Source organism: Malaya genurostris, chromosome 3 (assembly GCF_030247185.1).
Source record: "Malaya genurostris strain Urasoe2022 chromosome 3, Malgen_1.1, whole genome shotgun sequence".
In the NCBI taxonomy this organism is placed as follows: Eukaryota; Metazoa; Arthropoda; class Insecta; order Diptera; family Culicidae; genus Malaya; species Malaya genurostris.
In genome coordinates this window covers 203,460,645-203,487,127 of record NC_080572.1, presented here as the reverse complement: position 1 = coordinate 203,487,127, position 26,483 = coordinate 203,460,645, and the positions used below count along the sequence as shown (strand labels likewise).

The 26,483-nt window shown below is 37.0% G+C and overlaps 1 protein-coding gene across 1 annotated transcript in view; it reads left to right on the top strand.

Annotated features, from left to right (window-relative positions):
- Positions 1-5,480, top strand: part of LOC131435973 (cadherin-23) — a 59,810-nt gene extending 54,330 nt beyond the window's left edge. The window contains exons 5-7 of the mRNA XM_058604294.1: positions 2,744-2,985; positions 3,189-4,615; positions 4,683-5,480. Of these exons, the coding sequence (XP_058460277.1) occupies positions 2,744-2,985; positions 3,189-4,615; positions 4,683-4,794 (1,781 nt within the window). The 3' untranslated portion in view covers positions 4,795-5,480. The remainder of the gene's footprint in view (positions 1-2,743; positions 2,986-3,188; positions 4,616-4,682) is intronic.
- The last annotated feature ends 21,003 nt before the right edge of the window (positions 5,481-26,483 follow it).

Here is a 26,483-nt window from a genome sequence, read left to right as displayed (position 1 = left end):
GAATCTAGACTTCCCGGAACTTTAATATTGGATATTTTTGAAACGTTCACTCGGGAACTCAGTGAGTTTAGTAGTGCATCCGAGCATCTTGAAACCGGAACATACTGAGTCGCGCGCGAATAATACCAATACTGAAATTTTTACTAGCAAATTACCTTCTCCCGTGACATTTGTGGAGGGCGCAGTAGTATATACGGCCTCTAGTAACAACAAGTGTTGGACTAACATCCCTTCCCATCTAGAATTACCAGAACTCCCTGTACAATTTCAGCTAATCCCGATCAGTAACGAGTAGTAACCAGGGGTGGTCGCTCAAGCTCAAGTCTAGAACGTAATGACAAGCAGAGATGTCTATCTCCTCTGTGTGACGAAGAGCAAGTAAAATTTCTCCCCATCATTACCTCTTTCACTGAATCGCACCAAAGTGCTAGAGCATTAGGTAATAAATTCTCTGAGGTGGATGCAGATACTTTCACTGAGGTGTACACGCCGGTGAGCACTCTGCTGTATGGTTTGCGTAGAAGAAGCGTGAACATGCAAAATCAGCAAAATAAAACAATTTATCTTAAAATTTTCGGTTTTCCTTGCAAATTTTTCATAGCAAGGCCAGATCTACTCTCTATTAATTGAAGTTCACAGAAGTGTTCGCTCACCATCACGCGCCAGTGGTCACTTGGGTGTATTTAGACGAGAGCGCGTGTGAGCGATTCATGCGAAGAGAATGTGTTTCACTCGCGCCAGCTGCTTTAACCACAAGCACACACTCAAATGCTGTCTATTCGACACTGACAAGAAGTGCGCTTTCCTTTTTGTGCGGTGCTTCGTTTTTTGCATCCTCTGTGTGGACAAGAATCTGACTCCAGCGTGTATCACTCTGGTGAAATGCCATCTCTGATTACAAGTAGAGCTGCTAAAAGTCATTTTCATTTACTCAAAAAAAGTCGAAAATAATGAAAAATAAATATCTCTGTGTAGTATCGATATTCAACCGAAGCTTCGACAATCCATAATGACAAAAAACGATACACAATGATTTTTACCTGTTGGTGCTCGTATCTATAGTAGTTTTGGTTACCGAAGAAGTTCTAGAGTGTAATAATTTTGATTTATCATATTTTAGATAAAGGGAAGCCCAATTTTACAGTTTTTAAATGTATTGAAGAACGTTTGAGAAGTAAATTTCGACTAAACTACCATGGGCACGATATTTTAGTTTCGTCTTGTCGTAGGGAAACGAGTGTCGTTGGCATTGACAGACTCTTCTGTTCAAGTGAGAGACTAAAATGTTTCCTCTCTCTTCGTTTGTCTTGAATGCGATTATTTACGAATGAGACCGTAAACAAATCGAAGATGAGGTTGTAGAATTGTATTCTTTCATAGAATAGGGTACAGTGTTATAATACGCCCCCCCCCCCCCCCCCTCAAGTACTGATATATTTTCTTCAAGAATGTAGGCATTTTAGGTGTTTTGCAAACCTGAGGAACATCATTTACAATGGTTTCGGTAGAAGTAATGAGAATTAATTGATACAAATACATTTTCCATAACGACAACATCCTCAGTTTTTTCGCTTGCCATAGACGTAATGCCCCAGCAACTGTATAATATGCCTCACAACAATTCAGTGGTGTGCCCACAAAAATGATGCAATATGCCCCTTAAAATGTCGATATAGAAGAAAAGCAGATAAAGAAAATATTCTTTGCATCAGACATCAATTGCTTAACCAATTCATTACAATTGGAAACCAACATTTTCGATACTCCCAAAGCTACATTTTGTTTTAATAACCGTTATAAATCATTAAAACAATATTTTAGCTCGAAGCATACTGGTGAATCGAAGGTGGAGCATAATGTTCGTAGAGTGACTGTTATGAGAAAATTCATATATTAAAGAAAAGGCTTAGTTTCTCAGGATTTTTAAACTGTAAATAGAGACATTAGCACTTCTAAAAGATAATTACTAAGTAGCAACCGACCATTAGACTTTTTACACGGTTAATATGCTTGTTTAGTCTAAGCCAAACCTTACATCGAAAAGCTGCCTAATGATTTTTTCAGTGTTTTCATATTTTTCAGCAAACGACAACTGCCAAACTTACATAGCAGAAAGATCTTACGAAGAGATAGTGTTAGTGATAAAATTTTCGTTTAGAAAAGTCTTGAATACTTAAAGCAGGAAGGGAGGCCTTAGTTTTCTCAGAATCAGTATTCACCATTGCTTCGTAGTTGCCGTATTAGCTGTTAGCTGATTCGTAAACGTTACCAGTAATTTACGAAAATACGAACGGTAGAAGAAATATTTTTTCACAGAAAATTAACCAGTACAATAACAATACGATTGATTTTGTAGAAGTCTAGGACGTAATGACAGGTAGAGCTAATAAAAATCATTTTCATTGACTCAAAATAGACGAAAGTGACGAAAAATAAATGTCACTGTGCATACTGTGCACTATTGATATTCAACTTAGAAGCTTCGAGAATGACAGTGACAGGAAACGATACACAATAATTTTTATCTGTTGGTGCTCGTATCTATAGTAGTTATGTTTAATATGACTTTTCGCATGGCATAAGTTATTTTGAAAGGTCTAAAAAATATTACAAAACTCAATGTAAAAAAAATTTGTTTGATTTATTTTCGAATATCTAACGTTAACCGCAACAAAGTCGAATTATTATCTTAACTTACTCAATACCATACAAAGTTTTGTTAACTTTCACTCTATCGCCACAGGTCTCCTGCACATTAACCCAAAAACGGGTGAAATCAAGACTAAAGTTCTTCTAACCGGAAAAGGTAGATCGGACCCGTACGAGTTGATTGTTCGTGCCCAGGATAACGGAAGCCAGCTGCCGAAGCAACGTTCGCTATACAGCGATGTCACCTTCACACTGTACATCGGCGACATCAGTGCAAACGACGGTATTCCTTTCTTCATTGCACCGAAAGTGGGACAAATAGCAAATGTGACCGAGGTGAGTTGATCCGTTGCTTGCCAGGATGATAAAGTGCACACTCATATGCCGCTTTGAATTGAAAACAAAACCCCTGACTTTTGGTAAGGGAATGAATTTTGATTGATGACCACTGATCCGAGCGAAGTGCAAATCTGTGGGAGGGGAAACAAATAGCTGTTTTGACGTTTAATTGATGAGTTGGCTTGTTTTTCTATTTTCAGAATGCTACAATAGGCGCACCCGTATTTCAGGTTATTGCAAGTGATCCTGACAGTCCTGCCACTGCTAGTGGCACACTTCGGTATCGAATCCAATCCGACATCGAAGATGCGAAATCGTTCAGGATTGACGATAAATCTGGCTTGATTTCTACGACAAAATCTCTCGACCGGGAGACAAAAGCCATGTACAACATCATTATAGAAGTCAGTGACATGGGGGAACCTCCACAAGCTTCAACGATTGTCTTGAGAATTAATGTGCTGGATATTGATGACCATAAGCCCCGATTTGAGCGAGATGTGGACGCACAGCCAATTGAAATGATGATTCTAGAGGAGCAACCCGCCGGTTCCATAGTCGGTAACATTTCTGCCATAGATGAGGACATTGGCGAAAATGGAGCAATCGATTACGAATTCATCGATGGTAATGAATTGGGATTATTCAAAATATCTCGGACTCATACCAATGCCGCTATTATCACAACTACACAGCCTATAGATCGCGAAAAGTTTGAATTCGTGAGTCTTACTATAAAGTGTTTCAAATATAAGACTGATCCGGTACCGACCTCATCCATGTACAATAAATATGATAGATCAGAACATAAGATCTTTATTCACATAGCTGACATTGATGATCATTTACCACAGTTTGAAAAGGAAAACCAAACAATCGGAATTCGGCACTATGTCCCCATTGATACCCCCATTGTAACGTGTAGAGCATACGACGAGGACCCAGCAGCAGCTACAATTTATTACAGTTTGGAAAATGTGACATTCGTCCCACAGTTCTTCCGTCGAGACAACAGGTCGGAAAACTATAGCAACGTATTTAGTTTGAACAATGCTACCGGAGAAATTCGCACCACTAGCAGTATGTCCGACTTTGTTGATGGATACTTCCAGGTTACCATGAAGGCAAATAACTCACGAAACTTGGAGCGTTTTGCGGAGAACCACCTGAAAATATTCGTTATCCGTGATAAATCTTTGCTGCGATTCGTTTTCTCCAAGCCTCCTTCGGAAGTGACTACCGTTTTGGAGAATTTTGCAACTGAGATACAGTCCAAGCTGACGCAATCCAATCTGGAATTGTCGCTTTTTGATGCTCAAGTTCTCGCTAAACCGGATCATAGTTTAGATTTCAGTTCGACTAGTTCCTGTTTCCAGCTGTCCCGATATGGTTCGGCACTTTCGCCACAGGATATGCTGAAATTGATGGACAGTCAGGAGATGAAAGATGTTCTTCTGGAAACGTACATGAAATATTCGGTACACAAAATTGACTCATGCTCAGTATCACGGAAGCCCCAAACGGCAGCACTGATAGCATCCTCAGGTGCCTGGTTGGTCATACTGGCCGGTTTGATTGGATTTGCCGCGTTTGTTTCCACCATGACTGCCTGCTGTTTAGCTAGAAGGTAAACTATTAACCCGAACTGGGACTTTTTTCCGCCAGTTTTAATACTATCCCAATTTCTATTCTAGATATAAAGCACAGCTTCGAATCACACCTTCATCGCAGCGAATGGGAAGCTCGGACATTTACGGCAGTGCCACTCCGGTATTATATACCGAGCCCGTCTATGGAGTTCTGTAGCAAGCTAACACTAAAACGTTAAATTAACACAGTCTGTACAAAACAAGTCATACGAAAGTTGTAGAAATGTCGCAAAAATCAAGGCGCGAAACGTGTGTCACTAGAGAACGAATGCGTTACTCTGGTGAGCCATGGTCACGGCCATTCGCCAGAACTGAAAACAAGCCGATGTTGTGAAACTTGCCTCTCACCGTAACAATGATAGACTATTGGGAAGAACGGCACGCCATAGCCTTGGAACTATGTGCCGTCACAAGAAAGAAAAAAAATGTTAAGTTTTGACTGTTTGCAAAGGAAAAAAAGCAAATAAAACAATAGTTAGAATAAGCTATTTATTTTTAAATGTAAAAGTTCATCAGAGTGGCAAACAAAACGTGTTTCGGTCATTAAGGAAAATGTGTACGGAAGAAAGTCTAGCCGATGTGAGTTTGTGAAACTTGTTGCAAGGCGATACCGCCGTGTTGAAGCGTGGTAGGATGAATGAAACGTGAGATTTTTTTGTAAATATCTTAGCTAAAAATGATAAATAAAATTTTAATACACAAAAACCGCTTCTGTGTATAGAAAATGTTGTAAATTGAAATGTCCATTCAAAGAATCGGAATCATGCATCAGAAGCATACCGTGTTTTCAAATATAGATTGGATTAATATCATCAAGTTCCAAAGTGTCGTCATCTGAACTAAAATCGGTTAGCAAACTATCAGCTGATAGCTTCAAGTTTCATGTGAGACCACATCTCATGGGTGGAATTCCATCGCATTCGAAGGTTTGCTAAGCAAAACTTTATCAAATGTTTGTTATGATTGAACCCAAAGTCCAGAAATTGGATAAACAATCAATTTTGATTAGTTTTAGACGAATACTTCTACTTCATCCATAAGGTTGATAAAGGAAAGTTAGAGGATTTGAGTCTCTGGGGAAACTTTACTTATCCATTACTAGGAGTACTGATAGTAGCATATATTGTTCTTATATTTTAATTCATATTTTTCTCGTAAGGAGTGTATCGAAAATAAGCTATCCACATACATTTGTGTTGTACGCATATATTTGTGATGGTTTTTTATGCTCAAATCACAGCATGCTGTGCGTTTGGCTGTCAGCTTTCGTTTGTTTACTTGTTTGTGCGGTTGAAATTCCGCATTTTCAAAATGTCGCGTCGAATTGAAAATTGAAGCTCGGGACACATGGCTAAGTGAGAAGGATATTACTATGCAAAAATTGGCAAAGCGGTTTGGAATTCATCATGCCAGTGTTAAGACCAGCATTAATAAATTTGGGGAACACTATTCTTTGAATGAGCTACCAGGAAGAGGCAGAAATCCCGGTTCGTCCAACTCGAAACTGGACCAGAAAGTGGTGTCTTTAATCATGAAGAGCAAATCAATGTCAATACTAGATTTGGCCAAAAAAGCGTATCAAGAGGCGAAATCACCTGAATTCTACAAGAAGCAGAAAATCTCGAAACAAAGTGTAGAACAGAAGAAGTGAGCAGCAACAAGGGCCCGGAAATTGTATTCGCGTGTTTTGCAGGATCCAGATGCATGCGTTTTGATGGACGATGAGACTTATGTAAAAAAGACCTCAAAAACCCTTCCAGGTCCACAATACTTTACTATCGTCGTTGGGGAGGATGAGGACAGGTCCATTCAAGTTGAGAAATTCGGTCGAAAGATACTGGTATGGCAAGCAATGTGTTCTTGTGGTTTGAAGTCAACCATTTTTTACACTACCGGAACTATAAATGCAAAAATCTATCGATCTGAGTGTCTCAAGAAGAGATTGCTGCCTTTATATAAGAAGCATAGTACACCTCCAAGGTTTTGGCCGGATTTAGCGTCGGCTCACTATGTTAAAACCACTCTAAATGGACTTGCGGAAAAGGGTACAAATTTCGTTGAAAAAAATATCAGCCCTCAGCTTCGACCCATCGAACGTTACTGGGCAATCGTGAAGAGGGTCTTTAAGAAGACTAAAGTAAGGCAGCTGGGAACATGCTGGGAACATGCTGGAGTTCAAAAAAATTTTTGCTTCAGCGTCCAAAAAATGCGATGCAACACTTGTCCGGAACTTGATGAAGAGCGTTCGATCAAAAGCTCGAAAATTCGTGAAGGAATAACTTAGATTTCATCCGGTTTTCATTATGCTCAAGTTTAACCTCGTACAATAAAGGATGAATTTTTAGTTTGAATAAAATATTATTTTTTATCATAATTCGAAAGAAAAATTTGTGGGTAGATTATTTTCGATACACTCCTTAACTATTGTGTGATTACACCAAATACAAATTAATAGTATTAATAGCAATAATAGCATTAATTTTACGTCTGCCTAGCGGATTATGTTCAGGTCGCGATAGTAGTTCAACATGAACTGCTACGCAATGATGAGTCAAAGACGAAACGTAAAACAAGTATGAAAATGATTATGTGCACCGAGCATAAATTTGGGGGTAAAAGAGCAAGCTTTTTTTACCAATTTTTTGAAGTTCCGCGTTTACAAAAAAAAGCCTTTTTTCAACAGCCTACACAGAAAAATCGAATGATGATACAAAAATTCATCCAAGCCATGAAAAGTACCTCTTTTCCTTTCCTTTTAAAAAAAAACAACCTTATTGTTTATTCAATAAAAAAAGTTAAAAATTAATAAACAAATAAAAAAAATTAAAACTTGGGCCTAATTTTCTTCTGTCTGAGAGCATCTGTCGAAATGAGAAAAATCTGACAAATAAATCTGGAACATTGGCAACTCTGGGTGTGAAACAAACAAACAGTGATCAATTGTTAGAGTGTTAGAAGAATCAAGAGGACGACATCATTATAGCATGCTGTGATTGGCTCTTGAAAGGTCAATTCAAACCGATTTTTCAATAGTGTACTATTGAAATACCAAAACGACGTTGCATTACATGTTTTCAATGCCAAAAAATGTTCTATGTAAACAAAAAGTCTACGTAGCCTTTAAATTTAAGGGAAAAGACTACGTAGAGGAACAGGGGTGGGGGGAATTATAAAGTTCCGGATTTAGATCTACGTGATTTATGGACGATCACTAATAAATAAAATAAATAAACAAGATAAATATGAGAAACTCCTATGTTTTTCCTCTTTTACGAAATGAAGGCAGGCACCACCTATCCGGAAAAATACATTATAGGTACAGTCAAACTCGCAGTGATCCCTAGCCTTTCCTTATGCATTTTCGTAGAATATAAAGTAAATGCAAATCATAATGAGAGAAAGTGGCCAAAAATCTATGGAAAATATATTCTACACGATATTTAATTACTAGTTCCAGTTTCCGAGAACATAATCAAATCCAGTTTGGCTCTTAATTTTCCTTACGCCTAAGCTGTTCGACAAACAACGTCCTTGTTCGAAATTACGATGGATTGAATTTGCGAGCGGGCCTAGTTTAATCGAATTAGATCACTATTTGATTTGCTGACGTTATTTGGAATGCACCAAAAATAAATTTCGAGAAAATACTGTCCGTTCTAATTTAAAATTATGCTCTTAGTCATATTTCCATCAGCGGTTTCAATTGTTCCATCACATCAATCATTTATTTGTCGTAATAAATAAAGATCATCCCTACTAAATAGCAATACTTTATAATTTTCCACCGGTAATGACACTGAAAATACTTTAAAATAACATTATTTCACAACATGAAAGGATTATTCCTCATCATCTGTACCGCAAACACTAGAGCACGTTGATTTTTTTTTCGATTTATCCTCGTACAGTTTCTTTGTAATCCTTTAATCAGTTACGCACCAACGGCGACCAGTTGTCATACTGACATCCGAGCACGATAAGAGTAGAGGAAATAAAATTCAAATTACAAGCATTAAGCCGCACTGAGGCGTGGTCGCCCTGTTCGAAATCACTTTGCCTGGACCATAATGAATACATTTCACCGGCTAATCTGGCCGATCTCGGCTTGTATCTACACGACAGAAAGCAAAAAGTTTAAAACTTTTTAGCATTACCCCCGCGAAAGCGTTTGTTCTACATCGAAAAGTATCAAAATAAATGTTACAGCTATTTGAAGGACAATAGGGGAAGAGTAAATCAGCACCCCTTTGCTCGCAGTGATCAAACTGGCGACGGATGGGATGATGGCGAGGCGGTCACGATTTGCTCTTGAGCTGCGGACTGATATTCTAGCCTGCCTGAAACCGTTGACAGTGTGCACGTGTTATGCTATGGTTTCACATGACTTTCTCTGAACGATCCAGTTTGACTGTTTTTGTACAGCACCTGGGTTTCGTAGATAAAACTCATCAAACTGAAAAGTTTTTAAACAAGTGTTCATGCACAAATGAAATATTGCCACGAGTATTTGCACTGAGATAACCCAACATTACATGAATGGAAATGGTGAACACGAAATTATTACAACATAGTTGATTTGCTATAAAATGTAATGTATTCGTCAAATAAAAACCAAATTTACAGGACAATTTTTTGCATGTCCCGCACTTTCTCTCACATTTTTGCATGATCATGGCCCAATAGCTTTCGATTGGTCGTAGTTCCGGACAGTTCGATGGAGTCATGGAAGTCATGGAGTCATGGTCCTTATGGACAAAATGCACAGAATCAAACTCATAGTATTCCAGTATTTAGATTGGAAACATGAAATTTAATACTTTAATCCGACATTTTTTATACAATCAGACGTTTTGAACTTAAAGACTGTCCCAGAAAGTATGGACGCACTTTGATTTTGCTGTAACTATTTCACAAATGTTAGATATTCAAATTTTATTCGATATACTGATAATATTAGACTACAACAACAGAATATTATTCTCAACATTTGCTACTTAGCCATTGTAGACTAGCTGGCGCACCATCTTGCGAACGTTCCTCATTAAATTCCGTACAGACTTCTTGGCGACAAGTTTTGACACTTTTTCCAATCTATTTTGAACTGTTGAATGGTTTCGGCTGCCAAGACATGTTTCCTAAGATGTGCCTTCGTTAATGCTCAAAATACCTCAATTGGTCGAAGTTGTGGGCAATTTGGTGGATTCATGTCTTTTGGGACGAAAGTGACATTTTTGGTAGTATACCATTCTTCCGTTGATTTCGAGTAGTGGCAAAAGGCAAGATCTGGCCAGAAGACAACAGGATCCTTGTGGCTTCGAATCATGGGTAGATGTCGTTTTTGTAAACATTCCTTGATGTATATTTTGCAGTGGTGATGAAGGGTTTCGAAATCTTACCGCAGCTACAAATTGCTTGCCAGACCATAGCTTTCTTACCATATTTTCCGACTTCAATCGATGTCTCGGACTGGTTTAACAATTGCCCTTCTCGCACCGTGTAATATTGTGGTCCCGGCAAGGATTTGTAATCGAGTTTCACGTAGGTTTCGTCGTCCATTATTATGCAGTTCAAATTTCCAGCAAGAATGGTATTGTACAGCTTTCGAACTCTCGGCCTGATCGATGCTTCTTGTTTCGGACTACGATTTGGTTGTTTCTGCTTCTTATAGGTTCGAAGATTCAAACGTTCTTTAGCACGAAGAACAGTTTACTTCGAAGTGCCCACTTTTTTGGCCACATCCCGAACTGAAACCTCCTTCTTTTGCTCGAACGCCTTCAGTATACGTTTATCCAACTGAGGGTTAGCAGGACCTTTTTTTCGACCCGCTTTCGGTTTATCCTCCTCACCGAACTTCCTGATTGCATTTCGCAAGGCTTTTTCACTTACTCCTTCCATTTTTGCTATCTTTCTCAGTGACAGTCCGCGTTCTGTGCACCATTTGTACACAATTTTTCGACGTTGTTCTGCTGAAAGTCCACGCATTTCGAAACAAACTAAGGAAAACGAATAAACAACTGCACAAGTGGTTAGAGAAGAGTGTAAACAACAGGACGCAGCCATAAAAATTGACAGATTCTGAACCATTGCGAAATGATAGCGGTTTTTGGTTGCGTCCATACTTTCTGGGACAGTCTTTATTTTTTGCCTAGAAAAACATTTGTACTTACATTTATGGGAAATCAGTTTTCATATGTGTTAGAAATTTCTGTTATTTTAACTACTAACGAGACCACATTTAGAACAGAATCTGTTTCGGATATTGATTTCTATTATACCCTTGTTATTACTTGTTAGCTTGCAGCTCACTTTATCTGTTCGGCATCTCCATGTAGAGTTCCCTAGCCTGGACGTTGGCAACAGTTCGCTCCAGTTCATCGCGCCTTGCATGTTTTTTAACCTGGTATGCAAGTGATCAAGCTCTTGCTTTGACTTTCTGAATACCACTTTGCGATACACTAACCTTTCTGGAAACATCAAGTGAAGCAATCTTAAGATATCGAGGAAAACTAATTGGGGGCATAATTCTACGTAGTCGGATAGTGCGAATAGCCTTACTGCGTTCTGTGTATTCGAAGAACTCAGATTAGTTTAATTTGTTTTTGGCCGATTTAACCGCAGTTGCTTGGAATTGCTCCGTTAAAGTTATTCAAATACACAAAATTGCTGCCGATAAAAAATTAAATAAATTAAATTAAAACACAATTATATAACGCGGAATATGTCGATTATTTCATTTCGGATTTGCATATTTCAGTGAGAGAAACTATCAAAATGCGGTGCGGGATTAATTACTGGCACTCAGAAGGACCAAATTATGGAATTATCAACGATATTAAACACCGTTTGAAACATTTTTCTCGAACGCGAAGTAGTCAAATGCTGGCTTTATTCGTACTCGTGTGGTGTGAATTTCGCACTTCTATATTTGCACTAAGCTGATGATTTTTATCTCCGATTTGCAAAAAAAGCAATCTTCAAACGATTTGTGGAAACATATATTGGAGAAGCCAAATGAATGAGAAACTCACAGGAAAGATGATTTTTTGGTAAAAGATACGCTCAAAGACAGGACTCGAACCTGCGTTCTTATGCAATTTAGCCCTCCTAAGCCTTGTGATAGACACGACTCTACCACACGACCGGGATTTGGTAGTACATCGAGCATGATCTAAATCCTAGCCGCCTCACGACTGGTATTATATATCCAAACATCCTTTCTGTTCATCAGACAACAAACACTAGTCTTCTCGCTCAAGTACTGTGGTTAGGAAAGTATATTTATAATCACTTGCTGCCTTCTCTATTGTGCCAGTTGCTGACTGGTTATCGTTATATGTATCCACTCAGTCATTGCAAAAAAAAATATTTGAAGATCTTCTGATGACATTTGGAGTTATTAGAATGACTAATTTTGCATAATGTTCCCCATCGTTGTCCACTTTCCAACAGATCTTCTTAGAAGGTAAACTGGCTCTGCGAACGTCCGGCAATTGATTCAATACTGATCTGAACTCTTGATACTGGAACTGGAACTGAGCTCTGAACCTGAACCAACCGGAATGATGCACACGTGCTCAATCAACTGCAAGCTGTAACTGTAAATATATCAAATGTTAACCTTTTATACCTACCCAGGTTCGAGAAAGGCGTCATGAGTTTTCTTCTTTGATACCCGTTGATACCAAACATTTAAGAAAACTTTCTTTTTCCTTAAATACGTTTATTTCTTAAGGCAATTTACGTAAGTTATTCTTCGCCGTAGCATCACTTTTACATAAAATCCTCATCCTAATATAATACTAATATAGTCACAATGATTTGAGTTTAATAAAACATATTCCTCTAATTTTTTCAATATCATATTACTTGAACCAATCGATAAATTATAAAATAAGCTGAAATTTGTTCACATTTTGTTGTTGATTTCATAACCTATTTCGAGTTTTATTTTATCAGCACATCATTTTTATTAAAATTTTAAGAAAACTTTAATTTGAATTATTTATGATTATGTCATACAACTGAACATGTTATCATAAAATGATGATCATATTTCCGATGGCATGTAGCAAAAATTATGTTGATACGTTAGATACAACAAGAGATATTCACGATCAAAAACTTATCACTCTCGCAGAGGGTAAAATTTGAAAAGGCGCCCCATAGCCAAGTAAGTCGTATTCACGACAAAACAAGATTTGTTGGCCAAAAACTAATATAACATGCAAGTTAAAACAGTCTTGGCAAGCAATCCAGTCATTTACGAAAAAATTGTTCTCATAGAATGCGCCGCGTTTCTGCCCAGCAGATCAAATCCACCGTGTCACAAGTCGATCGTTACGATGGCTAAATTCCATGAATCTATTTAAATTTCAAATTTAATTTCGAATTGCTACCGCGTCCACTATTTTCACCAAATTCAGCACCCAAGGACTCAGTTGTTGTTGGATTTAACATAGAAGCTTGCTGGAAAGACATTTGCGTCGTATGATGAGAAAATCGCTGAGACAAAGACTGACAAATCGTCTCGTATAAAGGTGGTGCTGGAATATTGGAACGCCTTTGGAACAATTGTATTGCTCTTCAAGGAAAATTCATTGAGGAAAAAAAATCGAAACTTCAAGTGGATGTTGTTTTTTTTATGACAGTCCAGGAACATTTTGAACGACGTCTTAACTAGTTCTCTGTGTCTGAATTTGCTGTATTGTAGTTCTACCAAATATCTATTACCATAAAAACCATACCATATTACCATAATAGCCGTCAATTTACTTGATCTTATGACATTTGACAGATGACAATCGATCTAGAACCCTTAGACTAGTTTTTAGACTTTTACACCGAGTCAGTTTTTTCTGGTTGGTAATTTTTTCTGTATGTCTAAAGCGCCAAAATCCATATACAACTATTGCTGCAGGCGATTATAAAAAAATATCGCAGTACAATATAATCATAAAAAATTATAAAAACCGCAAAAACAGTCATGTTTAACACAGCTAGCTCAATAGCTCAGCTACTTCGGTTCCATTTATCGATGTTATGACAACTACTAGTTAGAAATATTTCTACGCATCGGCGGGTGGGGCAAGACTTCCCATTTCAGCGTTTCCAGGTACTTTTTGACCACTTTTGCGACGTTAGGCCGAGCATTGTCGTGTTGGAGGATGACTTTGTCATGTCGCTCTTGATATTGTGGCCGCTTTTCTTTTAGCGCGCGACTAAGGCGCATCAGTTGAGTTCGGTAGCGATCTCCTGTTATGGTTTCACCCGGGTTTAAGAGCTCCGAGCTGATCCCACCAAATACAAATCATAACCTTGGCGCCGTGAATATTCGGTTTTGCAACGAAGTAGCATGCCCGGGCTTTCCCCATGATTTTATGCATTTAGGATTATCGCACCGAACCCACTTTTCATCACTGGTTACGATTCAATGTAAAAACCCCTCACGATTTTGTCTTTGAAGCAGTTGTTCACATACAAATAGACGGCGCTCGATGTCCCTCGGTTTCAACTCGTACGGCACCCAGTTTCCTTCTTTCTGAATCATGCCCAGCTCTTCTTGGATTTGGCACGAATCTTCGTCAAGCAATGCTTCTAGTTGTTCATCTTTGAAGGTTTTTTCTCTTCCACCACCATGTTTGTCTTCGACATCGATATAACCATTTTTAAAACGTTGAAACCACTCCCAACACATTCTGTTACTCAGAGCAGCATCACCGTAAGTTTCTGAGAGCATTCGAAGCGCTTCAGCTGCATTTTTTTCGAATTGTAACAGAAAAGTAAAACTTCCCGCAAATGGCGAGAATTGGGCACATAAACAGACATTTTCGAGTGTGAATAATACGAAAACAAGAACAACTGTCACTGAAACGGCGACGACAATTCGTTGGGCACTGTACACACTCACTTTAAAGGCATTATCATCAATGTCCTTTGACCAGCTTTAGCCGGTACAGCCACCGGCGGAAGCAAAGCAAAGTTGTACACCTGATATAGAAAAAATAAGAACCATAACTAATCGCCTTGAAATGAAGTTTTTGCGAAAATCTCCATGTTTTAAAAAGATAATTTTTGTGATTCGTCGTTATGCTTTTAATGAATTTGTTTCGTTGCATCAAAATTTATGCATACGTTTTGAAAATGAACAATAAATGTCCATAACATTCCCTTATTTTCAGTATATCGGAGTTTATTTCATGTAAATAAACGCAACGATATAAAATATCATAATGGCGGCCATGAAATTTTCCTTAATGCAAATTAAACTTAACCCACGAAGTAATAAATCAAACAGCCCACAACAAATGTGTCATAAATGTACTTTATCAAATCAAAATGTACTCTGAGTGAAACTGTCATCCAATGAACACGCACACACACCCTGCTTGAAACCACTCAAATAGAAAGTCCTACTCCTGACAACCATATTCTGCAGATATTGCGCTCTCCGATTATTACTTCAACAACACGGGGTCTGAGTGATCAGCGACTTCGTTTGTATTAAGCTAATGTCGTTTTTCATTGAGAACAGGGCCGGTGAAAGAGGTTGGTACGGTGGGTAGTACTACCCACCCGAAAATTCTAAAGATGGGTAATTACCCATCTGAAGTTTTCGGCGAAAAACAATGATAATAATAGTATCATTTATACCAATATGAATTTTGTTATTGTAAATCGGAATAACAAATAAAATCAAAATTATAGAATTTTAGTACTCAAGGTAGAGTAAGGATGTGAAGGTATACAACAGTAAGGTGCGACGTGACAAGGTTTATTTGAGCAAGCTGAAGTCTTTTCTTAGTACCTTAACATTCACCTTCTAGTAGAGGAGTCGAGTTGAATTAACTGATTTTAGATATCGTTACACATGCTGCTTGGGTATGCAGTGATGTATATTTTATATAATTGGTGATTGGTGATTTAGTAACTAACCATGTCTAATTTTCTCTTTTTCCCAAACCATCTACTAACAGATACGACATACGATCGGAGCCCAATTCGTTTAATTTAGCTATTGTTTTCATTGGCTTGTGGCACGGTGCATTGTCTTGGTTAAATATAACTTTTTCTCAATCATATGAGACTGTTCATTCGATTTTGATTTTCAAACGCTTCAATAACTCTATGTAACGTTCACTTTTGATGGTACTCTCCTTTTTAAAATAATCGATCTTAATTATATTCGACCATATAAAAACTGACGTCATGATTGTTCCAGCTACCTGTTGTGTTTTCGGAAGGGTTTTTCCGCCTGAATGCGGAGGAAATGGTGGATCCATGTTTCTTCCATTGTCTCATATCAACGCAAGGAATCCTTTTTATTGCGACTAAACAGCCCCAAACAGCTCTCTGGATCATTAATGCGTTGTTGCTTTTGTTTTATTGGAAGCAAACATGGCACCTATTTGAAAAAAAACCATTTGCATGCCCAGATTTTCGCGCAAGATCGTTAAAGTATATTCAGTTGAGGTGCTAACCATCTCAGCACATCTAATCTATCCAGGAATAATTTTGCCGTCATCCAATACGATCATTAAAACTTGCCTAATCCATTGTTTTTAATGGATCTGAGTGCGAGTAACACTTCTCAACCCATCGCTGAGTGCTGGGCTAGTGCGGTTTTTTTTCCTTCAAGAAGCAATGTTTCATCAATACAAGGAATTCGTTATTTTCATTTTTTCGTAAATTAATAAGTAACGTCACTTATATGTCGGTAGGTTTAGTGTTTGTGGTACGATTGATGTCAAAATGTAACACAAGTCATCTGAAGGTTGTTACTTTCGAAAAATAAGGTTTTGTTTTTTTGACACGCACATCAGTCTCTGGATTTGTTTTGTGCGCCGTTCTTTACGCACGGGACACATTTTGATCGAAAATCAACTGTTTCTTTGTCTTCGAGGGATTCTTAGTGTCAGTAGGATCGTACCACCAGCCATGCAGTGGTTCTGTATGTAATGAGTCGGGTGCGAATTCTGTTGAAAAAGAACGTCAAATTCCCGAAAAGGAATGGCATTGCTTTTCAGTCATGGAGAATTAGATGAATGAGTTCAGCACCTGCCATCAGTGGTTTTGAAACTTGTTATGTAGTCCTATGTCAACTGCTCAAACAACCCGAGACAAAGTACCGAAAATGCTTCAGATTTCGAATTTACTTGTCTCATACAAAGTTATAGCAAGGTTTTATTAAAAAATCGACCTTTCTCTTTTAAGGGATAAGTATCATTTCTACTTATACCATTAATACTTCGACATGGGGGGTCCCCCCTCCCTACGAAAAATTACCCACCTGGGCTTAACATGTTTCACCGGCCCTGATTGAGAACACTCGTGGAGTGTTTTGCTCGATTCGTGCACTTTTCGTGCAGTCGGGCAATCAAAACAGGTGCACTGTGTTTCATTGATTTGCACCGCACGAAAAAAATGCACTTTCGGGGCAATTCGCGGGCAACTATTTTGCATCCGTTTCCTTTTCCGAGCAGCAAGCGTGCAAACCAAACTATACAAAACCGTTTCATTGATCGGCTGTCAGGGCAAAACACTGGCACCGAGCGAGTGAAATCAATGAAAAACGACATAAGTATTGGCATTATATTCCACTCTCAGTGCACATAACCATTGCATTGTATCCGATTCATAGCGTACATAACCTTTGCATGGCTGATGCTTCCTTGTCGGGGCTTGAACATACAACAACTGGCTTGCAAGAGCAGTGCCCAATGCATTAGACCGCCAATCCAGGACATTATCTGTTTGGAATGTAATTAAAAATCTAAAACTCCCAAATCATTAGGTATTACCTTTTTCGTACACTGAATATGTACTGTTAAATATTGTCTAACTTATTTTCATATTTCCTAGATTATTCGAAATATGTGGGCATTTGTATATTGTGCTTGAATTCTGTTTATTAATAGTAGATAGTATTTTTGAATATTTTTTTTTTCGTCGAACCATACCTTAGAAATATTCTTTTTCTAAAATTAATTTTTTTTACGTGTCATTTGAGTCGAATTCTTCTGATACGTCAAAACTACAGAAATTGTATTATTGATACATTGTTGAAAGTATCAAAAGAATATACTTTTAGAAAAATTTTACTCAAATTAACATTCAGTATCGGAAACCAATAGATATTAGTCGTAGAACGCGTTCATCAGTCAATTGCCCACTTACAATACTTATCCGTCACACTTCCATAAGAACAGCCAGCCAAAGTTAAACAAATGCAGCATAAAATTGCTAACCCCTTTTGCTGTTTTAAAATAAAACACCACCATTCATACCACCCCTTCCGTCGAAAAGCAAACAGTAAAAAAAAACTACTAACTGGTAGAATGATGTCATAAAAAACGGATCCTGTAAAACCATTCAAGTACAACAAAACACGGACCCGGGAAGAGGAAAACGTTCGCCGTCATTCGCGTTATCGGTATAATGTTAAAAAAATTATGTTAGTTTTTCTGCAACCTGGTGCATGGAACGCGAAAAGCAGAAGCTATTTTTCATGTGTATGCTTTTCAGGCACATAGAGAGAGAGAGGGGAAAATGTCATAAATTTCGTCATAATCATAATCGGTGCAGCGATGATCGTATATAGTGACAGCGGGTTAACGGATTTTCTTCCAGAAAAGGGTTAGTGTGCTTTTGTGGAATGGCTTGAAGCTAAATAACTTGCTCACTCTGGTCAGCGAATTGGACTATGAGGGTAATCAACATAGGAAAGTACTGTTAAACTGAAGAGTTGCAGTATCTTTAATGGTTGAACGGATCTTCGGAACGACTCAGCAGTCCATCGGGGGATCACGCCGCTGAAGTGTCATCGAGTTTATCGTCGGAAGCCGAAGGGTGATAATGGCAAATATTTGAATATGGTTTGCTAAGTGCTGTACAAATAACTGATTGCAACAGAAACCGAATGTACTACTCGTTTTTATTGTAGATTCTAATCAATAGTTTTTGTTACTTCGTTTAGAGAGAAAAAGGGCATCTTATTTGGTTTTATACAAACTTTGTATTGCAACAACTGCAAAGGTGGGCACAAACATTGAAGACGATTAATTAACTTCGTTCGACTTCAAGATTAATTTAATAATTTTTTAGCCGGATATTACTTACGTACCGGACATCAAAATGTTCCGTCAACTTGACGTTGTATTCCTTCATATCAATAGCTTATAATTATGATACCTTGATTATAATCATGATACCTTACACGTAAATATTACTACTTCATTAGTAAAACAGTCATTTGACCCATACAATAAAAATCATTGTTGGCAAACCGTATGTTCTATGTGAATTTCATTTATCTACCACTGGGAAATCACATGCAACCTATTTGAAATCGAAATAACATTTATCTGAGATTCATTTAACGATTATGTGCATATCTAATAACAATCTAATGATTTTCAATTTACTAATCATCAGCATTGTTACAAATGATTAAATGAAAATTGTTCATCATTCCATTCAGAATCTCATTGCCTCCATTATACTTAAAAATCGTCATATTTCCACACAGTTTTCGTAGATTCCAAGGATGTTCGCAGTTGTTCGACTTGAAAATATTCTGCATTCTAAAAATATAGTCTAATTTATATTATGCATTTTAATCCCTAGTATAAATTTATCTTTAAAAGCTTGGGAATTCCAAACCTGCTAGCACTCACCTCTACATTACTTGACGCAAATTTTAATTTGAACATTCTTTCACTGTTTACAGTCACGTAATATGAAATGAAATCGGCTTACCTGCTTCACATATAATAGATAAGTGCTGCAGGCTTAAAAATTAACAACCTTCGATTTAAAAAATTATTAATGTACATATGAATGCTACATGATTCATATGAATGTAATATGGTAATCTTTTTTCAATACGTATGGGAATTTCCACATGAAATTTATGTGTGGTTTTGGCTCAGTATAAGGCTGCATTTATTTCGAAAACCGCACTACTAAATTCGTTATCGTCACTGCGAAACCTCCTTTTTTATATTTCAGCAGAACTGTTTACATTCATGTAAGGCAACTTGGTTCAACATTACACAAAGATAAAGCAAAGTCCATGCAAACAGTCCTACTGAACTATCAAGAACGAACCCTTATTTATTGGTGTCGTGAAAACTTAATTAGGTTTTACACAAATATGATATAGCTACACAAAATTCTCTAAAATAACGGTAGTTTGTTTACTTACTTTCTAATTTGAATATATGTTATTGAAAACGTAAACAAGCTACCGGTGCATGTCAAACATGAACTTAATTCATCACGAGTTAATTTATGATGTCTAATACACATTTAGTACTCGCTCTTATTTGGATGTAATCAAGGTTTCCATCTCTGCCCTACACAAATGAATGATCGTGATAATGGAAAATTGGGCAACTTGACAACATGCCTACTACTCGAATTTGACAGTTTCTCTGTAGCAGGTCATTTGTTTCTATTCCTTGAAGAGCGACATTTACATCGCGATTGGAACCATGAATCAGAGAATATATGTACAAAAGTACCCGAAAATACGTATGTTGTCTTTACTCAAGCAATAAAATTGTTCCGTTCTTTTTTGCTGAATTTGGCTTCTTGCCATTGCGGCAAAAAGGTTCCTGTAGTGCTATACCACGAAAAATGTTCAAGTGATATCCAAAGACACGAATTTTCTCAACGCGCCAGAACTTCGCTCAATGGAAAAATATTGGGCCAGCATCAAGCGTAACCTCAAGAATACTTGTCAGCGGAATGCAGATCAAAGCAAATTGGAGTTCTACAACCAAGAAGGGAAAAAAGAGGAAAAAAGATTTTTCTTCATTTTCTATGGATCGAATTTGTACATTGTCAGTACGGAATGACTTCCAAATCGATCGAATCAGAAACCAGTCCCCAGTTGTCAGGTCTCGTCTTAGCATTTAATCTAATGTCGTTTTCGTTTTTAAATTGCACTACACTGGTGTAGCGAAAGCTGCACTGAAACCGTTCGTTTTTACCAATTGCACTACACCAGTGCTACACTTTTTCTGCACTGATACCACTGGTGTAGCACTCATCAAAAGTTTGGTGTAGCTCTGTGCAATGGAATCGTTTATTGTAGTCAATGGTTACTGTTTATGTTTTCGTCATTTTTGTTCGTTTATTCATACCTCAGTGTAGCACTGCACCGGTGTAGTGCAAATTAAAAACGAAAACGCCATAAGCAAACCTGACAGAGTGAATGCGTTTGCGATAACAGTGCATCGCATTGAATCGCTTCGCGTTCCGCGCTCACTGTGACGTTGCCCCTGGGTTGTTGTCACAGTGCAAACGTCACGCAAAGCGTCACGACGCGCATGCAATCTAGTTACATTTTTTAAAACAACCTGTCAGAATGAGCTCGATGCGGTAAAAGTGCATCGCAACCAAACACTTCGTAAATCGTCACGCGAAGTATCTAGGAGCGCATGCGAGCTAGTTTCAAATCGCGTTCTCTCTGACAGCAATGTAAGGCTGTGAATCATTTCGCGAATTTAAAATGTTGACTGATATCTGCTCGAGAGTATGGTTATTTTGAAAGATCGATAGTTATTTTTCTACAATGAAACAAATCTTTCAAAAAAGTGGAAGTTTTAGATCACTTTACACTAAGATTTAATTCCTTTGTTCGGTAATATTTTTGACGAACTTTCGGTAATCTATAGAAATAACCGATATTTCGGTACATGAGTTTTATTTTACAATAATTATACAAATTTTCACCAGAAAATCAGTTTTACGTAAATTTTCATTACATAATTCTGTATATAGATATACAATTCATACCGTAAATCAGAATAGTCGCCGAGTACGGTAAAAACCATGCTGTCCGTATTATAGAATTATCTTCTAATAACCGAACTTCTGTGAAAACTGATTGTCGTGAAAGTAGCTGTCAAACAGTTATTAAAATTTTCAGTAAGTGTTTTTATTACCCAAACGAAAAAATTTTTGAAGTATTCATCGAATGAATTTTGGTACAGGTGCTAAAGTTTTTAAAACATTAGAGCCACTGAAAGGATTTTGCTTACTTATAGAAAATAATTTTGTATCACTTGTCCACTTGCTGCCTACACAAATCATTCGAGGGTAATTTCTGGTGTACTCGACGGATTGTGCAGTGTTTTGGAAGGCGCATACTATAGCCACAACAGGTTGAAATTATCTTCATTCATTCTTAGGATTCGTGTTGTTTTTCTAAATCCGAAAATCCAGAGTTTTAACCAATCAATCAATCCGTTAGATCCATTTGGTTTAAAGTTTACGGTAGTTGTTTGACAGTTCAGCAATTACCGAATGATCGGTAATCAATTCAATTACCGAACGTTCAACTGTTGAAAATTCGGGAAAAAATTACCGAATTCTGCGAAAGTGTGTAGTAATAATAACTTCTGTGTAATTCTGCCAGAAAAAAGTTTAATTATAATGTCAAACAAAGTAAGTTTTTCCCAACATTCTTTTTTACATTTTCTATATTACAATTGAACGGCTGAAAGCAAAAATCGGCTAAGTGTAATTCAGCTTGGAAAACTCGTTTTAGTATTTTTGAATGCAAAAATTGGATTAAAAAATTGAGAGTAAAAATCGTACACATATTTTGCAACGCAAGAATCGTTTAACAACATCGTTGAATGCAAAAACCAGACAAAAATTAAACCGGGTCTTCCAAAACAAATATATTTATCCGTTTTTTTTGCATTCAAAGTTTTTACCAACTGTGGGAACGCAGCATAGATCAGGTTGCCCGTAACAAACAAGCAAACCATGCTTCGTTCACAACGGCAGTCGGTAAGAACTTTTAATGCAAAAACCGGATAAATACATTTGTTTTTAAAGAACCGGTTAAGTTTTTGTCCGATTTTTGCATTCAAAGTTTTTCTGTCCTGTTCTTGTAAAAACGATGTTTTTGAAAGATTCTTGGATTGCAAAAACTATGTCCGGTTATGTAGGGGTTAGCCAAATTTTGGGCTAGGGCACATAACCGTTTTTTCTCTCAATAATGTTTTTATCCGGTTTTTGCATTCAAAAATACTTGAACGGGTTTTCCAAACTAAGACGCACTTATCCGACTTTTGCATTCAGTCGTTCAACTATTATACAACTTTTTATAAAATTCAAATAACTTTCTATCAGCCAAACTTGGAATTGGGCCGTAGTTTTAGTTAAATTTAGCAAATCGATAGAAAGTAACACTTAAAGGTCAAGTTTTAGCTAACAATTCACAGCTAAATTAGCTGAATTCACAGTAGAGATGGGCAAAACAGTTCATTTCAAAAAATCGTTTCGAACTTGATAGTGCTTCCGAACGAACTAGATATCCTGAATGAGTCTTCCGTTCTTCTGGAAGAATGAGTGAACAAAAGTTTTTAGTTGAAGAACGATAGTTCTCGAATGTTCTCAAAACATATAAAAGTAATTGTATTTTATAAGCAAGTTCACTCATTATTGTATATTTCGAAATGGTCGTACTTTTTAGGGATACAGTATAGGAATTGCATATATTAGCGTTATTGAACTCACTATTGAAAAGTTTGTTACCAACGAAATATATTTATTTGCTCTTATGGTTATGCTCTCTCACAGAAACATAAAATTTCTGAAGAACGAATGAACGCTTCTGGAGAACTCGTTCTTTCGGTAGAACTATCGAGTTCTGAACGGTTCTTTGAAATAAACTGAATCGGCAAGTGTGGAAGCTGATACGGTTAATGAGTAGAATTTACATTCCTGCTACTTCACCTGGTTGTATGAAACTATGTACTTCTACCTGTAGATGAAACATTAAACTATCACCTGACGACGACGACGACCAAGTAAATATTCAAATTTGAACATATGCTTGAAATTGCATATCATACCTTTCTTTATTCGAAAACGCGACTGTTGTTTACTCTATTGTTCGCGTGTTAATGCCACCAAAAGTAAACATTTTCATTTTTGCTGCACCGCCTATTGCTGACTGATAAGTTAGCAACAACCTGTGTACAACATTCAGGTGTAAATATTACTACTGGTGTAAATATTTGATCGCACTGAAAGCAGTTACCAGTGTTACCACAGCTGGCATTGCATAGCAAAAGGCGATTTTCACCAACAGAAGTAATAACGACAGTATTATAGCAGCTTGAACATACAAAATAAGCAGAACAGATTAGATTTACGTATACGAACTATACCAAAAGAAAAATTGAAAAGAGGTAAATCGAGTGATGGTGTAACGATAACACAAAGCAGCAGCCGCAAATAGTTGTTAAACTATGGGCTTTCGAAAAACATATCTCTTCTATCAACCAGTTTGTACAAACTCCCATCATATGCTCACATTTGCTAGAATGTAAGCAGCCCATAAATTATGTAATGTTTTGTCATTTTTAAAACAAACATGGAAAATTTAATTTATGCAAACGATTCCAATTGGGAACGCTTCTTCAAACTCTGTAAAGAACGACGGGCTGATTTTGAATATGCACCACCGTCATTTAACCAAGCGGAGAGTAACCAATCCGATGCAAGAAGGGTCCAATGTCTTGCTCGTCTGACGGTAGCCAATTTGAATAACAATCACAGTGGTAATGAGCCTTTTGACTTCTGCCGAGTCCGAGGGTTCCTGTTGCCTGGATCCAAATGCACCGCACGGTAAGAGAGGATAACGAGTCAAAGTTTTCTAGCTGACGGTTGATGAGCATGAAATTGATGAGCCCGAGATATTTAATTAAAACCGTTATTGCACTTTTCATCATCGGGATCGGTATGACAGAACCAGAAATTAATGAGTATCAAGGGAATCGTCACATAACAAGTGGTTCTTTTGGCATCCACTAAATCAACTGGTCAACTCTGCCTCAAGGGACACCTAAAACTAGATTTGGGCATAACAAAGCAATCGTAATCGGCGAAACAATCGTGATTAGTGGTAAAATAGCAATTGATATCATCTCAAATCATTTTTGCAGATGAAATATTTAAAAAAATATATACGCTCTATAGAAAACTTTAACTTAAAAATAAATGATTACGTCACTTTAGTTTTCATCCGGTTTATCAGAGATGTTAGAAAAGATTTTTACTAACATAGAAGGCAAAGAAAAACTGAACACATACTATTGAGGCTGCCACCTACACAGACCTTGTCCGACAGTATCAGGCCTACACCCTCATTGAGCATAATTCAAAATTGAGTGACACACCTTTCAATTTCATAGAAAGTGCACGTCGTCTAAGCTTGAGTTACCACATATCTACTCATTTTTGAAATAAGGGACGAAGCTGTCAAAATTTGAATATTTTTTACTCAAAACAAGAACAAAATATTTTTTTTCAAAATTTAAGTGAGTTCAACTTAAAATTTGAGTTCCTTGCACTTAAAATAAAGAAATTATTCTTCGTTTATGTTTATACACATGGAATCTCTAGTTAAAGTCATTTTCTTTTCTTTTAAATAGGAAGCGCCAGAAAGTGATACGAAACCGTTTCATTTTGACCGTTTTGAAGCCAAAATTTAACGATTTTTAAACCCTCATGTTGTACTTCTTACTTACCAGTTTTTTTTTACCGAAAACTGAACTAAACTGAAAGTCATCCAAGAATTCAATAAATCTCAATTTAAGAGGAGATTTCAGTTTTTTATTTGTGAATTGACTTTAAATTTTGAAACCCGATTTTTTTTCAGTGTAAAATTCGAATAGACGAATTTCAGGCAAAATTCGCTCACGTTATTTTTCTAAAAGTGATCTTGACTATCTTTAAGAAAGTACTAGACATTTTTAACAATTTATACATTATTATAAAAAATGTTGTGCTGTTGATTTTCTCAAAATAAGTCTCAAAATAAGCTTCTAATAATAATCGATCCTTTAAATAAAGTTTCGAGCGGGGTTTGAACCCATAAACGATCCACCGCCACCCCCCCCCCCCCCCCCCCCTTCCTTGCACACGCGCCTGATTGAAACCACAAAATTTCTATTGGAAACATCTAGGATAACGGCTCATCTGAGCTTCTATATCCCTTCATCTCATTACTTTGAACATGAATATCTTACAACCTGAACCAAACTGTGAAATGTACTAAAATGATTATTTAAGCTATTGTCACACTTTCTTAATGGAAGAAATGGTTTTAAATTCTTCGATGATCGCTTTTTTTTTTCATTTAAAACAAACTCACTTTTAAATTTAGCACACATTTTCGAGATGAAAGGTGTTCACTTGATTGCACTTTGTTTTCACCTCATTTGGTTTCCCATAGTTGCCAAGTTTTCGCATAATGTTACAAATAAAAATTTTTCTTCTTCAATTCTCATCAACAAATATTTGTTTGGTATCCGTGACATTAGTTTAATTATATTTTTGATATTTATATGTCAATAAAACTGTTTCGGCTTCGAATATTACCAGAGAGAGCGTGTTAAGTACTAATGAAATAACGATTGTGGCAAATCTACCAGCACTGGTTTTATTGCGCTATGCACTGATAAAAATTTGCACGATCGATTCATATGTAAACAGCACTTCAATTTGATATGCTTTTTTATTTCAATACATAACCGAAGCGATTTGTTTTAAGATTTCATGCGCAAATTCACTAAGATGCAAGATTTTCCTTTGGATGTGATGTGTTGCCAAGTGTGTTGCTATTAAATCGAACTACATGTGTTGAACACTTCGTTTTCTAGTGGAAATGAGTACAGCACAAATGTATCTGCAAAACACTTGATTCGGTCAACTATGTTTCAATTGAAATCTTTGTGGAAAACAATGTTACATTCACATGAAATTCATGTAGAATCTAGAGGTAACGAAATATTATATCGTTTCCATTTCCATTTCAACATG